This window comes from Vombatus ursinus, unplaced genomic scaffold (genome assembly GCF_900497805.2).
Source record: "Vombatus ursinus unplaced genomic scaffold, bare-nosed wombat genome assembly UNPS02009824.1, whole genome shotgun sequence".
NCBI classification, from domain to species: Eukaryota; Metazoa; Chordata; class Mammalia; order Diprotodontia; family Vombatidae; genus Vombatus; species Vombatus ursinus.
The window spans coordinates 9,828,239-9,844,658 of record NW_020949602.1 but is presented as its reverse complement, the minus strand read 5'-3'; the positions used below and the strand labels follow the sequence as shown (position 1 = coordinate 9,844,658).

General features: G+C 38.2%; 1 protein-coding gene across 7 annotated transcripts in view; it reads right to left on the bottom strand.

Annotated features, from left to right (window-relative positions):
* The window catches only part of ATG4C (autophagy related 4C cysteine peptidase), an 83,319-nt gene that overhangs the window by 33,579 nt on the left and 33,320 nt on the right, over positions 1–16,420 (bottom strand). For all 7 annotated transcript variants that reach the window (XM_027852786.1, XM_027852785.1, XM_027852787.1 and 4 more), the window contains 3 exons: positions 12,820–13,138; positions 9,128–9,198; positions 171–307 (listed from right to left, as the gene is read on the bottom strand). In XM_027852786.1, coding sequence (XP_027708587.1) covers positions 171–307; positions 9,128–9,198; positions 12,820–13,138 — 527 coding nt within the window. The remainder of the gene's footprint in view (positions 1–170; positions 308–9,127; positions 9,199–12,819; positions 13,139–16,420) is intronic.

The window sequence follows — 16,420 nt, the reverse complement described above, 5'->3', positions numbered from 1 at the left end:
ATGTCTGATCTTGTAATTGTGAAATTTAAAATCTCTCAAGTCAAACTTTACAGCTTAGATCCATAAAATCATCACTACACATTTACTAGGAAGAAGACTGCCAACCTTCGTATTCTCTCCTACTGGCCAGTATGGCTGTTTGAAAGAATGCTGGAACTCATCTCTCCTACCTTCACAAATTCTAAGTAGTCCGTGTTGGTCCTCTCTCCTCCCAGTCGAACAGGAACTAAGATAATAACAGCCTTGTCTTCCGTATTCTCAGAGCCCTTAGAAATGCATTGTTTGTCAATGACATCAGCCTTGTAAACTGGAAAAAATACAATTGGTATTCATTAGATTTCCACACAAATGACTCCAAGATCATTATTCTCTGGACTTCTTTCACTGCCCAGTTAAACGCCTCCCTCTATCCTCTGAGACAGCAACGACATCTGAACCTCCTTTTAAGCTAAAATACAGCAAGATCCTCAAGTGTCCCCCAAAGACTCCGTGGTATGCAACACCAAGGTCAGTTTTCTTCGACTAACCACGTGGGCTCTTCCAGAGCCTAACTGCTGATTACCAAATACCCCCAGCATCTCAGATCCAGACCGTGGAAACCTACTCCATAGCCTGTCCAGTTCCGTGCCTTTGTCCAGGAGGAGACTGGGACACATATTACAGGACTTGCCACCTTTAGTTTCCACCACCCCACCTCACTTTCTCAAAGGTGCTCAGTGGAAAGAACACAGTATAATGGAAAGAATGCTGGATTTGGAGTAAAGAGTGCCTGGGCTAAATCCCTTCTCTGACCTCCCGCTTCCTCATCTATTAATGAAGAGGCCTGACTGGCTTAGCCCCAAAGCCCCTTCCAGTTCTAAATCTATGATGCTATGACGGTTTCTTATCACACCAAATATGAAATTATTGATTCTGGCTTTCTGAGGGCCTCCTAACTTCTACCAATCCATTGTCCCAATTCATTCCAGCCAAATGAATCTCCATTTCTAAAAGGCTTCTATTATCTATATAAACTAGCATTCCAACTAATGAGACAAACTAACAGTACCATTGGCATGCCCAACAAAGAGTGGCACAGAAAATGCCACTGATTTTCCTCCAACTTCACTGACATTCTCAACTGCCTCAGCACAAGCAATAAACATTGTTCCTATGAGATTCACAGGCCTCGACAGCAAAATCTTTAAAACCTAATTTAAATAAAGAAAAAGAACTTGCATAAATTCAAATTCAACAGACATGTATTAAGGAGGGGGAAAAAAAGTATTTATAAGCACCTACTACACACCAGGCATTGTGCTAATAATCACTTTACAAAGAGTATCTCATTTAATCCTCACAACAAATCTACCTCAAGGTAGATACTGTTACACAGATGAGGAAACTGAGCCAGACAAAGGTTAATGTAAGGCAGGATTTGAACTTAGGTCTTCCTAACTCCAAGTTCATGCTCCGTGTATTGGGCCACCATCTCTACCTATTAACTTATGTCAGGAACTGGGATTACACAGTCTATGACCATCCAGGAATTTACAATCTAATACAAGGACACAATAACAGCCACGTTGTGTGATGACTAATATTGATAGACTTAACCCTTCTCAGCAATACAAGGATCTAAGACCTCTCCAAAGGCCTCGTGATGGAAAATGCCATCCACATCCAAACAAAGAACTATGGAGTTTGAATGCAGATTGAAGCGTACTATTGGCTATTTTTTTTCTTCTGTTGTGTTTTGTTTCCTCTTTCTGGTGGTTCCCCCTATCGGTTCTAATTCTTACTTAAAACATCACTAATGTGAAAATATGTTTAATAGGAATGTATATGTATAACCTATATCAGACTGCGCGCTGTCTTGGGGAAGGAAGGGGAGAAAAATTTAAAACTCAAACAAAAGCTTATGGAAGTGATTGTTGATACTTCAAAATAAATTAATAAAAAAAAAGTTCAAGTCAAAAAAAATCTAATACAAGGATAAAACACACAAATAACTCTAAGTAAAATTCGAAAATAAATCCCTCGGACAATCTGGCTAGAGTAGCCTGAGATATGGTGTGGATCGCTCCTCCACGGATGTGGGAAATACGATTATGGAGGAGCCAGGATCTGGCAGGCCATGAAGGAGGAGGTCAATGGCAGAGATGGGAATGAAAGAAAGGTGTGAAGGGCATCCATTCCATGTGTGGAGGGCTACATACACAGCAGAGGAGCTGAGATCAGAAAAAGAGTGGTTATTCCACTTGAGATGGAATGATGGGGAACATTCTGAAATGGGGCCAAAAAGGTAGGAAATGGTCAAGTCGTGGAAGGCCATGAAGGTCAGACAAAAGAGTCTGTATTTTACTTAGTAAGCAACAGAAAGCCATTGAATGGTTTTGAGCAGAAGAGTAATAAAGTCTGACCAACTCATTAGAAAAATTATATTAACAAACTGGAGTCGTATACATGCCCGAGAAACATAAGAACAGAAACATTAAAGACCAATTATAAGGGATTTAATAAGGTCAAACTGTTTCTTAAATGGGAAAACATTATTTGTAACTCTTAAGAAGGTTATCATTACTTGGGGAGTTTGAAAGAGCACACATAGATAGAAAGCTTGGGGTTGAGTTGAGTATGATGAGATGATCCTAAAAAATAAAACTGGGTAGTGAGAGGTAAAATGGAGCAGTTATCTATACAAAAAGGCTTGAATGAAAGAACTGTTAGAGTGGAGGCAGGAGGGGGTGGAGAGCTGGTAGTGCTAGAATCTTATTCTCATCAGAACAATTAAATCAATTAATTAGATAATTAAAAGAGGGAATAACAATATATCCAAAAGGCCACATAATATAAAAGTCTTAACTTGCAAAGAAATAGGAGGGCAAGGGGATAGGATAAGGGAGGGACTCTTAAAAGGGTGTGCAGATCAACAAATAGGAGGGAAAGGGAAAAGGATAAGGGAGGGATTATTAGAAGGGGTGTGGATTGGGGAGGGGGAAGCAGTGGTTAAAGTAAATTAGTAAGTAAATTAGAGCTCTGAGGAGCAATAGGGTAAAAAGAAGGCGAGAAGGACAAACAATGAGGAAAAATAGGATGGAGCGAAATACACAACTAGTAATTATAACTCTGAATGTAAATGGGATGAACTCACCCATAAAAAAAAAAAAAAAACCAGATAGCTTAACGGATTAAAACCAAAATCCAACAATATGTTGTTTGTAAGAAACACATTTAAAAATGAGAGATTCACACAGAGTAAAAATAAAGGGCTAAAGCAGAATTTGTTATGCTTTAGATGATGTTAAAAAAAAAGCAAGGGTAGCTATCATGACCTCACTAAAGGTAAAATAGATTTAATTAAAAGAGATAAACAGGAAAACTATATTATGATAAAAAGTACTATAGATAATGAAGTAATATCAATACCAAACCTATATGCACCAAATGCTATATTGCATCCAAATTTTTAAAGGAAAAGCTAAATGAATTACAGGTGGAAACAGATAGCAAAACTATAATAGTGGGGGACTTCAACTTTCCCCTCTCAGAACTAGTTAAATCTAACCAAAAAATAAATAAGAAGTCAAGGAGATGAATAAAATCTTAGATAAATTAGATATGATAAACATCTGGAAAGAACCAAATGGGAATAGAAAGGAATATACCATTTTCCCAGTGGTACATGGTACCTTTACAAAAACTGACCATATGTTAGGGCATAAAAAACTATAGTTAAATATAGAAAAGCAGAAATATTAAACACATCCTTTTCAGATCACAGTATAATAAAAATTATATTTAATAACGACTATGGAAACACATCAAAAATAAAGAGAATAAACAACTTAATCTTAAAGAATGAGCGGGTTAAAGATTAAGTCATAGAAGTAATCAATAACTTCATTATAGAGTATGACAATAATGAGACAACAAACTAAAACCTATTAGATGCAGCAAAAGCAGTAATCAGAGGAAAATTTATATCTCTAAATGCTTACATCAATAAAATAGAGAAAGAGTAGAATAATAAATTGGGTATGCAATTAAAATACCTAGAAAAAGAACAAATTGAAAATCTCCCATTAACCACCAAATTGTAAATCCTAAAAATTAAAGGTGAGATTAATAAAATTGAATGTAAGAAAACCATCAAATTAATAAATATAACTAGGAGTTGGTTTTAGGAAAAAACCTAAAATAGGTAAACCATTGGTTAATATGATTTTAAGAAGAGAAGACACTCAAATCACTAGTATCAAAAATGAAAAGGGTGAATACACTACTAATGAAGGTGAAATCAAACAATTATAAGGAGTTATTTTGTCCAAGTATATGCCAATTAATTTAACAATTTAAGTGAAACGGAAGAATACTTACAAAAATATAAACTACCTAGATTAACAAAAGAGGAAATAGAATATCTAAATAAACCTATTTTAGAAAAAGAAATTGAACAAACCATAAATGAACTTCCTAAGAAAAAAGCATCAGGACCAGATAGATTCACAAATGAATTCTACCAAACATTTAAAGACCAATTAATTCTAATATTAAATAAAGCATTTGTAATAATAAGCAAAGAAGGAGTCCTACCAAATTCCTTTTATGAAACAAATATGGTGCTAATACCTACATCAGGAAGAGCAAAAACAGAGAAAGAAACTTATAGACTAATTTTATTAATGAATATGAATGTGAAAATTCTAAATAAAATACTAGCTAGAAGACTACAACAATATATCACAAATATTATAAATTGTGACCAAGTGGGATTTATACCAGGAACACAGGAATGGTTTAACATAAAGAAAACTATTAACATAATTGATTATATCAATAACAAAAGTAATAAAAATCATGTGATTATATCAATACATGCAGAAAAAGCTTTTGACAAAATATAACACTCATTCCTATTAAAAACATTTGAAAGCATAGGTATAAATGGATTTTTCCTTTAAATGATAAGAAATATCTACCTAAAACTGTCAGCAAGCATTATTTGTAATGGAGATAAGCTAGAAGCTTTCCCAATAAGATCAGGAGTGAAGGATGCCCACTGTCACCAATATTATTCAATATTGTATCAGAAATGCCAGCAATAGCAATAAAAGAATAAGAAATTGAAGGAATCAGAATGGGCAATGAGGTAATAAAACTACCTCTTCTTTTGCAGAAGATGAGAGGATATATTTGGAAAATCCTAGAGATTCAACAAAAAAGTTACTGGAAATAATTAATAATTTTAGCAAAGTAGCAGGATATAAAATTAAGTCACATAAATCATCAGCATTTCTAAATATTACCAGCAAAATCCTGCAAGAAGAGATAGTAAGAGATACCCCATTTAAAATAACTGTAGGGAGTATAAAATACCTGGGAGTACAATTGCCAAGACAAACCCAGAAATTATATGAACATAATTATAAAACACTTTCTATACAAATAAAGTCAGATTTAAATAACTCAATAAATATTAATTGTTCATGGGTAGGCAGAGCCAATGTAACAAAAATTACAAGTCTACCTAAACTAATCTACTTATTCAATGCCATTTGAATTAAATTATCAAAAAATTATTTTATTGAGTTAGAAAAAATAATAACAAAATTTATGTGGAAAAACAAAAGGTCGGGGGCAGCTAGGTGGACCAGTGGATAGAGCACCGGCCCTGAAGTCAGGAGGACCTGAGTTCAAATCCGGCCTCAGACCAAACACTTGACACTTACTAGCTGTGTAACCCTGGGCAAGTCACTTAACCCCAATTGTCTTAAAAGAAAAAACAAAAAAAAACAAAAGGTCAAGACTATCAAAGGAATTAATGAAAACTATCTGCTACCAGCTAAGAAAAAGAAAGGTAGATCAGTGGAACAGAGTGGCTATACAATACATAGTAGAAAATTATTATAGTAAGCTTGTGTTCAACAAATGTAAAGATTTAAGCTTTTGGGATAAGGAATCATCATCTGAGAAAAAAAATTGTTGGGAAATCTGGAGACTAGTCTGGCAAAAGTTGAGCATAGACCAATATCACCATTTGCCAAAATAAGATCAAAATGGATATATGACCTATATGTAAAGGGAGATATTATAAGAAAATTAGAACATGGAACATACTATCTATTAGACTTATGGATAGGAGGAGAACTTATGAATAAACAAGAGATGGACAGCATTGTGAGATGTAAAATGGATAATTCTGATTATATTAAATTAAAAGGGCTTGGACAAATAAAACCAATGTAGTCAAGATTCGAAGGAAAGCAGAAAATTAGGGGGACAGTTTTATAGACAGTTTCTCAAATAAAGATCTCTTATTTCAAATATATAGAGAGCTTTGTCAAATTTGTAAAAATATGAGTCATTCCCCAACTGATAAATAGTCAAAGGATATGAATGGGAAGTTTTTTGATGAAGAAATAAAACTATATACAGTCATATGAAAAAATGTATAAATCATTATTGATTAAAGAAATGAAAATTGAAACAAATCTGAGATATTATCTCACACCTATCAGATTGGTTAAAATGATAGAAAGGGAAAGCAAAAAAATGTTGGAGGGGATATGGAAAAATTGGGATACTAATTCACTGTTAGTGGAACTGTGAACTGGTTCAACCATTTTGGAGAGCAATCTGGAACTATGCCCAAAGAGTTATAAAACTGGATATACCTTTTGGCCCAGCAATACCACTATTAGGGCTGTTTCCCAAGGTGAACAGGGAAAAAGGAAAAGAACTTATAGATCTTAAAGTATTTATAGCAGCTCTCTTTGTGGTGGCAAAGAACTGGAAATTGTGGGGATACCTACCAATTAGGAAATGACTGAACAAGTTGTCATATATGACTGTGATGGAATACTACCGTGCTGTAAGAAATGATGAGCAGACTGATTTTAGAAAAACAGGGAAAGACTTGCAGGAAATAACGAAGAGTGAAATGAGCAGAACCAAGAGAACACAAATAATGGCAATACTGTTCAAAGAACAACGGTGAACAACTAAGTTATTTTCAGTATCATAAATACTCAAATCAACTATAAAGGACCTATGAAGGAAGATGCTATCCACCTCCAGATAAAGAACTGATAAATAGAAATATGCATAGTAAGGTTTTACATATATATACACACACACATATCTGTATCTAAAAAGGTGGCCTTCTCTAGGGTGGCCTGGGAAGGGAGGGAGGCAAAAAATGAAAAGTGCACAGTAGAGAAGAAAAGGAAACTCAGAAAGAAGCACATAAAAGCAGAATAGCTTTGATACATGATGTGTAGTGTTTATTACATAGTTTTTCAAAAATAAAAGTAAACTGTAAAATGGGGATTCGTGATTTCATATTGAATCCTCTCTTGGTGTTGTTGTGTATAAATGAAAATGCTTTTTGTCTTTTTGTACTTAAGTTCAAAATGAATTAAAAATTTTAAAAAAAACCAATAAATTAGTCTTTCTAGAAGACCAAACCAAAACACATGTTTGCTGATTTTCCCTCAGTAATCAAAGGTACAAGACAGACCTAAGAGAACCTAAGGATTCTGGAGGCCTGAGTCTCTAAAAGGGAAGCTAGAAGAAAGGCAATGAAAAATGTTCAAGAACAAAGCCCTCCCCAGACAGTCACCAATGGTTCCAATGGAAACGAAGTGAGGGAGGTGTCTAAAGAGACAGTGGCCTACAGAGGTAATGTCGGTGACAAGCTCAGAGTTTAGGAGGACACACAAAACAGCTAGAAACTCGGCCAGGTTGACTGGGAAAGAGCACCAAAGAGCATCAAAAAGTGGGTGTGGTCTTCAGACAATGCTGAATGCCAATATTGTAACAGTCCTTTGGGGGGAAGGAGAGAAAGGGAACCGAGGCCAAGCTACCAGAGGACAAAACAGAAGAAAGCAGACTTCTAAAGGACTTAAGAATGATCTGCCTGACCCTGAATAAGGGAGAAGTCAGAGAGCTCCCAAGCCAAGAAAGAAAACCCCGAGAGCATTCAGAGGAGAGCAACACGGCACACGGAGCAGCCCCTATTCCGTCTTGGGCTGCAGTCACGCATATCTAGAACCCAGAATGAGGGAGCCAACAGGGCCGAGGCAGACCACTGTGGTGAGGACACAACCGCTGTCTTGTGTCAGGAAAGCTGCTCACAGGATGGAACACAGCCACAGGAGAATGTCAGGAAGGAGAGGCCTTACGAGGCCTGGCTGAAGCAACAAGGGATCCGATTCTACCTCTGAACATTTATCTGAAGGGTTATCACCCTTCAAGGGTGGTATAATAATCAGATTCCTTCTGTTTAGCACCCAAGGGCAAAACCAGACACAATCAGTGGGATTTGTAGAGGCAGATTTTAGCTCACTATAAGACGACCTGTCCAAAAATGCAGCCGATGGCTTCAGGAGTCACCGAAGGCTTAAAGCAGAGGGTGTACGACCACTGCACAGGGGTTTACTCATCAGAAGGAGTTGGCTCTAGGACTGCCTCCAGCCTTATCCCTAGGAACCTCAGGGCCATGTCTGCTCTACTCTGGACACCATGATGCACAGCACGAGCACCCAAAGCCATATGTGATGAATGATACTTAGCTTTTAGGATATTCAAATGTATTGAAGGCATTAATATTATTCTTGGGAAAAAAAAATAACCCTGTATGGGGTATCTACATTTGGACATGTTTTTTTTTTATTTTCCCTGGAAATCAAGGCATCTATTTCAACCCCAATAAAGTTCCAAAATATTTTTATTGATTAACAATTAAATAAAAAATAACACAGGCAGCAAGACGCACAGATGGAGTCACAGATAGCAAGATTTTACTGCCAAACCACAAAACACAATTCTTTGAAAGATGATGTCAGAATACTTTTTCTTTCCTAAAAACCATTATCTTAGTGAAAATTTACCTGGCAAATGTTTTTCCTAGATATATAATAAATACATATTTTAACGTTAAGCTTCTATGAGGGAAATTAATGTTACAATATTGACTTTTTTAATCAATAAAAATTTCCTGAATGTATACTATGTATAAGGCACTAAGATAGAGCATCCCTTCCCTCAAAGAGCCTACAAATGCTCTTGGGAACTCAAGCTTTAAAACTCATGAAAAACTGAATAAGCCAATTTGACAAAGGCTAGAATTAACGGGCCTACCCACCTGTACAATCCTGAGCAACGTAAATTGTTATTCCTTGTAAATCAGGCTGTCGTGCCTCTTCAACTGCTTTTCTAAAAAATAAGAGCAAACATATGATTCTCCTTTAAAACATTAAACAGAATTTTCAGGCAGGAACCAAAGACCACTTAACCATTTAACCACAACCAGTCCAGGGTTTCTATTTCTGGCAGAGCATAGGACTGCGAGCTGTGTGAGACTGAGCACTTCCCATATCCTCTCTCTGCCCAGTGTCTTCATGGGTAAAGTAAGGATAGGAACAGAACTCACCTCCCAGTGTCATTATTACACATTAGAGTACTTTGCAAACACCTTCTGATCACTTTAAGTTATCATCCAAATGTATTCAAATGCAACAAAAGCATTTTTTAAGTTCCTACTCTGTGCAAAGTAAACAACACCAGAATTCATTTCAAAGGAGTTAAAATACTACACTTGACCATTCAAAGGACAGCAACAATTGATCTAATTTCCTACACTAACAACACTGAGTCCTGCTCCAAAAACCTGTGGCACAGAGATGAGTGCAGGTTCTTGAAGGCCCTGCCAACAAAACATGAACTCTGGAAGGGTCTACCATGTTTAAAAATAAAAAAAAAAGGCTTTGTGCACAGTCCTGGTGACAAATCAGGGCTGCTTCCCAAGGTCGGAGCCAGGACACTGGCCATGGTGCTGAATTTTTTGCCCATAACAGCTCATGAACCAAAGACCAACAAAAATGAGTGGCTATGGCTCCCTTCACCAACACTGAAGGGGACATACTGGTAGAGAAGAGGTCAGAGGGTGCTAAGAATCCCAGCTGTTGCACTGTGCACAAACTTGAACTTGGCTGTCAATCTACAGAACATAAAGAAAGCTGGATAATATCAACAGGAAAACTTTTCAGGAGGTGCCTCAATCTCTCTCTGGGGCTACTTTCCTTATGAAGCTTGTCACAACTTGTACACCTTCAGCCAGAAACTCGCCTTGTCAGGTCACAAGGGTTCCTGAAGAAATTTTTAAAATACGGCTTCTGCTTGTACTGTGCTTGTCCAATGATCAGTGAGTACAGGCAATGAATCCCATTCGTCTTGACATTCTCACTATAAACAAAAGCACAACAAAAAAGGAAGCTGCAGCTAGGTGGAAGGGCCAGGTCACCAGTTCTCCTTGGAGAGGTGAGCAAAGAACCAGGCAGAGGGGGCTTCACAGTGTCCAAAGGCAGCAAGAAATATCATTCTGGAGGACATCTGGTTATCTCACATTCAATGCTCATAGGAATTGGCAAGAAAGACCACCAAGAAAATAATGTCGGTGTATACACAAGCATTAATAGCTCACATTTATGTATGCAGTGCTTTAAGGTTTGCAAAGTGCTTTAAAAATATGATCTCATTTAATCCTCACAACAACCTTGGGAAGCAAGTACTACTGTTATCTTCATTTTGCAGATGAGGAAACTGAGGCAAACAGTGGGTGACTCTCCTTGGGCCACACAGCTATGAAGTATTTAAGAATTATTGGTAGGAAAATTCTACAAAAAACTTCAAAAGACCCTCCAAATTAAATTAATATAAACTTTGATACTTGGCGACTTTGATATAAACATGGAAATAAGCAAGGATGGCAAAAAAATATACGTTAAAAAGCACAAGTCAAGAATAATGAATGAGTTGGATTCAGGAAGACCTGAGTTCAAATCCAACCTCATACACTTGACACTTACTAGCTGTGTGACCCTGGGCAAGTCACTTAATGCCAATTGCCTCACCAAAAAAAAAAAAGCAAAAAAAAAAATAGTAATAATGAATGAGAGACTTAAAAGACGTGTGGACTATCCTGAAGCCTTGGATTACTACGTCAGGAATATAGATTTATTAAAAAAAAAAAGTGGGGAGAGAGGGAAGAGGATGGGAAGAAGGAAGGAGGGGACAGAAGAGAATGAGGAAAGGGCAACAGAAGGAGGAAGGAGAAGGAAGGGAGGAGGGGGAGGAAGGAGAGCAGAGGAGGAACGGCAGAGAAGGAGGGAGAACAAACTTATTAGTCCAGCAATCAGTCCACCTCAAGGTGAGGAGACGGTTCTGGTTCATCAGTGCTCAGCTGGCAGAGAGCAAAATCTCCCAATGACTCCCAAGCTACAAAGGCTTCGGCCTTGAGATCTGGAGTGGCATGAACGTGTGTGGCCGTGGCTGTGGATGCTGCCAGTCTTCTTACTAGGCTGGCTACAGGGCAATGAATTTGGGGCCAAACCCAACCTCTCTCCAACACCACTCGGAGAACATCCATTCCAACGGCATCAGAGATCTTTGAGGTATGGAAGCAGGAAGGGAAATACGCATCCATATGGAGTACACATCCACGTTAGATTTGCAGTCTTTTCCCAAAGCTCTTTTAACAGCAATTGTATTTTTAAAATTTATTCAGGAACACTTCTGACCTGAAGAGGAGTTTCCAATGGAAAGCATGCAAGCTGTGACAAGATTCACATGGGAAATAACCATAAAAAGACTGGTCAACTCCCCAAAAGTATTTCTAGTGACGTTATCTAGGTTATCTTTATTTTCTATAGATTAAATTAGGTTCTACGAGATATGTGCTCCAGTCTCTGCTGTAATGAGAGGACGGCATAGATGATAGAAACGAGCCTTATGAATTACTATACTTTTCATAAATCCTACGCCAATTTGGGAATAATAAATATCACTTGATTATTATGCTGATGAAACAAAAACTAGACAACAGGAGCTAATCCTCCCATTTTAATGGTTTGGTTTGTAAAATGTCTAAGAGTAGGAAGCCATGAGTCAAGACTTAAGAAAAATTTTAAATTGATCGATGTGTCTAACTGGAATAATTTACATCTGCACCTTGACCTCTTATACTTGGATGACATATTAATGATTCAGTTTATGACAATACTGGGACATGCACAGAACACCTAAGACCATAAAAAACAAAAAATCAAGTAGTATCCAAATAAATGGCACATAAAAAGGCAAAGTATAGTGAAATTTGACTTTCGACTTTTTTCCGCCCACATTGAATGTCACAGACCCTTTACTTTTACTATGATATAATTATAATATTAATAGTCCCATACATCTACAGTTCACAAGAATTTGATGTGTGCAAAGAAATGCTGAAAACATCAATTTTAGCTCTGACATTTCATTACACTATCAGTACATTATAGCCCCCAGGTTACAGTATTTAAAAAAAAAATCTATAATGTTATGCATGTTCCAAGGTTGAAAGAGTTGTTAGTTTTTAGAACATTTCAATAAGGTGCTCTATCGACTGAAAGCTCAAGCTTTAAAGAGACCTTGACCATTTGCAACCAACAAGGGGAAAGTGGCCTGTCTCAGTAAATAAACCGAGCGGGGAAGGAGTTAGCATGCTAGACTGCAACTCAACTCAGCTTTCTCTGCCTTGCAAATAAAAAGAATTCTTTATGGTGATATCTTATAACTGTTAAAAATTAAAAGCTCTACTACGTCTGGAGGAAACTCTTAACATCCTCTCCTCCCTCCCCCTTTCTCTGTCTCTCTCTGTCTCTCTCTCCCCCCGTCTCTCTGTCTCTGTTTCTATGTCTGCCTGTCTCTCTCCCTTCCTCTCCCCATCTCCTTCTCATCCCTTCAGCTGTCTGTCTGTCTGACAAGCTACTGCATATGATGAGAATTATAAGAGAACTTTACCTTAAAATGTGTGCAACAACAGCAGGGCCGTACCAGTCTCCGGCCGCTTTCCCAGACTTTTTCCCATACTCAATTAGCTGGTGCAAGCCAAAGCAGGCCAATGGAGAGTCCCCGAACCACGAGATGATTTTCCTGTGGCAGATCTCATTTCTGCCTTCATCCTCGAAGCTCCTCCTGCATGTTTCTTTAAGAATGGACGGTGGGCCTCTCTCTCCCACAAGGGATGCTTCAAATGAGGCGGTGAGTTTTTTTACAGTGTGAGAAGTCCATGATTCATAATCTGAGGTTTCAATGTCCAGTGCATCTGGCCAGGTCCAGGCTACAGTAGTTTCAAAAGGAGATGTTCATTTTTTAAACAACCAAACTTTAACAAAACTAAATAGAGACTAAGCCTATTAAAACCAATAACTGTACCTTGTATTGAATAGACCATAATTTTCAAATTAGACTTGCAACTATCTCTTCCAACTATCTCCAATTTTTTCTATCAAAAAGCAAAGCAGATTTAGCAAAAAAGTATAACAACATTTATGATATCTGCAAATAGCAAAACAGTTGTAAAAGAATGAGATTTTTCTGTACTTACAGATTAAACTTAAGGGGTTTTTTTTTTTAAGATTTTCTTTTTCCAGAAAAAATTTATACAGGCATCATGATGTGGTAAACTTGAAAGAGACTCTGGCCAGGAGTGAGGAGATCTGAATTCTGGCTACATGCATCCCAACTCTACCCCCAAAGTTTGACCTTGAATGAGTCACAACCTCTCTGGGTCTCAGTTAGAGGAATGGACCAGATTAGGGGTTCTTAAGCTGGGATTTACAGTGTCCATGAACTTGGATGGGAAAAAATTTTTAGCATTTCCTTCTATTAACTAAAAGCCTGGTTCTGAGCATGGGTCCGTAGGCTTCACCAAACTGCCACAGGGGCCCCTGCCACAGAAAAGGCTAAGTATCCATGGACGCTTATGCTCTCCAAGCTCCCTCTCACTTCTCATGTTCTAATAACTCCTATCTTGGGAACAGAGTAACTCTCTATTTCTTTAACCTAACTCAAAGTGAAAGTCTTCAATCTTGGTTGTAGAAGACAGATAATGAAACATGCCTCACTCTTCTCAGTCGAGAGAGGCCAGACGACAAACATGGAATGTTATGTAAGCAGTCAGACACAGGCACCTCAGGGGAGTTGTACTTAACTACTTTCCTATAAGAAAGAGATATGTGGACAAGGAAGTTGGAGGAAGTGGTTGCTGTGTCAAAAATGCATTAAAAAAATACTAAGTCCGTAAAGGCCTAAATACAACATATACAAACTTGGCCATAACAAGCTATAGTAGAGGAGTAAGCATATATTTCATTCCAGGTTGACAAAATGAGTCACAGAAGCAGAAAGTCAACCCATCAGACTCTTAAAAAATCATTCAGTACTGGCCCACCATAACTAAAATGCCTCAGAAAAATATAAAGATTTTCAAAGAAAGTCATTTTACCACTTCCTTTCCTAAACTATTATATTATTTTAAAACCCTTCTATTAGCAAAATCATAGAAATTATTCTTCATACTGAAGCCTCATGATACATACATACATTACATACATACACACAGTCTGTAGACACATGTAATTTAAAAGTTTCAAAACTCAGTTCACCAACACATGCTTCGGTAAGTAAATATTAGAGCTACCTAATCAGATAATGATGAACTATAAGTTTGGTTTAGGATAACTACATTATCTGATTACGTAGCTCATGACTAACCTATGAATTGTATCTCAAAGTTTAATAGTAAAAAAAAATCAGTATTAGAGTAGATAATTATGAAATAAATCAATCCAAAATATACCTCACTATTTAGGTAGGAAAGATTCTAAACTAGCCAAAATATCATAGGAAAAAACATTCTAAAGTTAAACTTCCATGTGACATCCTTGAGAGTCACTACAAATCATAGAGGCTTCCTAAATCTTGAAGATGGGTAGGAATTTAATCATGAAAAGGCTGATGATTAAGGCATCTTTGCATACAATTAACAAGAAAAATGGAAATCACTTAAAAGTAAACGTGTTACAAAAACAACAATGCTCCACCACCAACAGGGGACAGAGCCAGGGGGAGGCAGTGGCCCTGGGGCTTCACTGACCCGCAGATTTCTCTATAATTTATACTTGCAGAGTATCTGGAGGGACCTGCCCATGATCACACAGCCAGCATGGTCAGAGGGAGGGCCTGAACCCAGGTCTTTCTGACTCTGCAGCCAGGTCTCTCTGGCCACTCTCACAAAGTCCCTCTTTTTAAAAAAAAAAATGGAAAATGATTATTTGGGAAAACAAGATGAGTGAACAAAGCCCAAAGGGGGTGCATGGGGGACATAAGCTGGCAGCTGCCTGTAACCAGCGGGGCCTGGCACACAAGCAGTGGGATAAAAGATAACGTCCAGGAAATGCGCAATCTGAAGAGGACATGGCTGGTTGGACAGGAAGGATGGCCAGCCTGAGGGCCATCCCAGAGCCCCCAAGGATGGCCCCAGCACAGAGGCAAGAGTCAGGGATGGGCTGCCATCTGCAGAAGTGGGAGGAAACATCCATCACAGACACAACGAAGGACGGAAAAAAACAGCCATACATCAGCTGAGCTATGACATAGCGGGCGCCATAAAAGAATAAGCGCTATGACTCCATTACTGATAACTCCTGACTAGCAATCTGATTAACCTTGTGGGAAAGGATCAGAAGTTAGGCTTCCACAGCAGAACAAAGGGATTCCAAGGAAGACTTCCAAGATCTTGTGGATAGTCCCTCAACCAATCAGAAAGTGCCCCAGACATTCTGCAAACAACTAGTTCCTTAAGAAAGAGCCCTGAAGGCTAAACCAGCTGCAACCCATGGCAGTCAACTACGGACAAAGGCTTTTCTCCACTGCGCTTGCTTAATAAGCTTATTGAATATTAACTGACAAACTCTGAGGGCAGAGATAGCCGCCATTTTTGAACATGGGAAGTATGATCCGGGAGGGTTAACATGACAAAGAGGAACATGGGATGGGCGGTTCAGGAAGAGTGTAACCCAAAATGAGCTGGGCCAATCCCAGCTCAGATGGGAGGAGTATGGATTTTACTAACTAACCATTTAAAAGTTGACTCTACTTCTGTAGTGCACACACGGCACTAGGATGTGGTGCGCCTGCTTCTCGCGAGAAGCGTAATAAAGGCTTTTCTTCACACCCTCTTGTAGTAGATTTTTTTGTTTCAGATTTTTCTAACAACCTCAATTACACAACAAGCAAATAACAGAAAATGTGGTGTGGCCAAGTCTAAGTGCCTTCCTACTCAACAACTCTGCTGCTCACCCAGCACCTGGACATGGGGAAGCAGGAAGGAGAGGGGGACGAATCCACCTGGGAGACCTGGGCTTGGCTCATCCCTGGCGGGAGAGACCCAGAAGCCTGGTATGAACTGAAGGAAGCAGAAAGAAATCATTCATCCAGGGATGAGAGAAAGATGAGGAGAGGAGAGGAGAGAAATGAAGAGGAGAGAAGAGGAGAGAAGAAGAGAGAAGAGGAGAGAAGAGAAGAGAAGAGAAGAGAAGAGAAGAGAAGAGAAGAGAAG